This window comes from Zea mays, chromosome 2 (genome assembly GCF_902167145.1).
Source record: "Zea mays cultivar B73 chromosome 2, Zm-B73-REFERENCE-NAM-5.0, whole genome shotgun sequence".
Taxonomy (NCBI): domain Eukaryota; kingdom Viridiplantae; phylum Streptophyta; class Magnoliopsida; order Poales; family Poaceae; genus Zea; species Zea mays.
The window spans coordinates 119973922-119976027 of NC_050097.1; the positions used below are offsets into that span (position 1 = coordinate 119973922).

The 2106-nt window shown below is 48.3% G+C and overlaps 1 protein-coding gene across 1 annotated transcript; it reads left to right on the forward strand.

Moving 5' to 3' along the window:
- The first annotated feature begins 337 nt into the window (after window positions 1-337).
- On the forward strand, window positions 338-1639 carry LOC100384110 (uncharacterized). The gene is given in 1 exon segment (NM_001176699.1): window positions 338-1639. A coding segment is annotated over 1 exon segment (603 nt). The 5' UTR covers window positions 338-837; the 3' UTR covers window positions 1441-1639.
- Window positions 1640-2106: the final 467 nt, after the last annotated feature.

Below are 2106 nucleotides of genomic sequence, written 5' to 3' on the forward strand. Positions count from 1 at the left end.
ATTAAAATACTAAAGAACCATGTCCGCTGAGTAGTCTTTTTTTAGATTTCAACTAAAGCGGACCAAATAATGTTGTTCGCCTTCAATTAATTTGGACACCCAAAAATAAGATAGCAACTATTTATTCATAGCTATCAATCTAACTAATCAATATACAACTCCAACATTATCGATCACAAACATAGATGATACTAACTACTAGCGCGGGACATCGATTTCATCTTACGCACACTGAACACAATTAGCATCGATAGACTTATCGATAATTGCTTAACCTACGCGTCACCGAAATACTACACTCTGCAAAATAAAACTGGTTCGAATATACTCGGCAACTAAACTCATCGAAGCACATCGCGCATCACTGGTATTTCTAACTTAAACTTCATACGCAAACTAAGTGTCTTATTTCCCGATCATAAAATCAATAGTAAAAATAGTGAATCAGCTCACCATAATTAACTTGACTAATATTTGCGAGAATGACGTCAGTCTCCGATTGAAGTCTTCGCTCAAACACCTGACAAGTATTGAACTAAGCTTCACTTTCTCCTGAATCCGCAACTCTTGGAATCTCTCCATATTACTAGAACTTCGCAGAAATGACGATGATCCTTGTCTAGGCCTTTCGTCGAGCACTTGGGGGCATCGACCAGGGGCTTGCTTCTCCACATTCTCTTGGGATCCTTTTGTTGGCGCGAACACAAGTCGGAGATGTCACGAAGGAACTAGCATCGAAGCGAGGCGATGGAATAACGACAAGCACCTAAGATGGATCTACAATAAGGTTGTAGACCCGACATGGAGATGAACAACGACGAACCATCGAGCTGAATCATGGCAAGTGAAATCTTGACGCGGATAAGCAACAGCAACAAACAGAATGGAACAGCGGGTGAAGTGCACGGCCAGCAAGCAAGGATGATCGCATGTGGCACTGAAGCGAAAGCAATCGTCGACAACCAGCTCGGAGACCCGATGCAAATGAGGAAGGGGTTTGATGGTTCGACGACGCCTGTGAAGTCAACGACAAGCCGACCAAACAAAACTCCACGATGCCGACCAGCACACGGACCAGAGAACAGCGGCTGGCAAAGGGTGGGCGGGATTCGATGGCTCGACGGCGGCGACCTGGGTGAGCGCAGCAGGGAGCCGGCCACGGCGAGCAGCAGGAGCGAGGGAGCTGGGCGCCGAGCAGGAACGCGCCATGGGAGATTGGAAGCCGGCCAGCATAACACCGGAAGAGAGGAGCAGGGAGCTTCGCAAGATGCTTGCAGGGGAGGCCAACGCAGGGAGGAGCAACCGGCGAGCAGAGAGCTTCGCGCGCTAGGGCTGGACACAGGAGAACGCGCGCGCAGGGGCGAGCTCGGCCATGGGCGCGGCGAGCTGGAGCAGGCGAGATCTGAGCTGGACGCAGCGAACAGAGAGGGAGCGAGCTGAGGGGTGCTGGGAGCAGGAACTAGGCGTATAGAAGGAGCAGGGGTGAGCGCTGGGCATCCAGCTGGAGCTGAGCACGGCCACCGGCGGGCTCCATGGCCGAGGGCTAAGGGGCGCTGGGCAAGCAGAGGAGCACGACTGGAGAGGAGAGCGCCGGCACGCGTGGGAGAAAGAAGCTTGGAGGCGGCGGCCTCTAGGAATATCAGGCGAAGAAGGGATGAAGGCATTGGCCGTACGCGGTGGTGGGATATTTGTGAAGTGAGCAACGGCGGTGGGAAAAAAATCTCCAAAGAAAAGCATGTACACGAGAAGGGAGATGGATACGTAGAGTTTTTTTATTTTTCTTCTCTCTTTTTTTTAACAAAACCAAAATATAGATATTTTAGGCTTGTGAGCTTAGGGTCTAAAATATATATAAAATGGTTAAACTAAGACGAGATCAACAATAATATTTGGGCAGAATTTTATTTGGTGAATACTTCGAAGTTAGATGAATTTTCACCCGTTAATTATATCCGAAGTTTGGAACTGGGCGAGATACAATTAGAACAAACCAGAACGATGTTAACAACGGTATTTTAGATTGTGTTCGATTTGATTTGAAATCAAATAATTTCATCCGCAGTCTCAACACCTGATTCCACGGCCACAGATAATTTACGTGGAGAA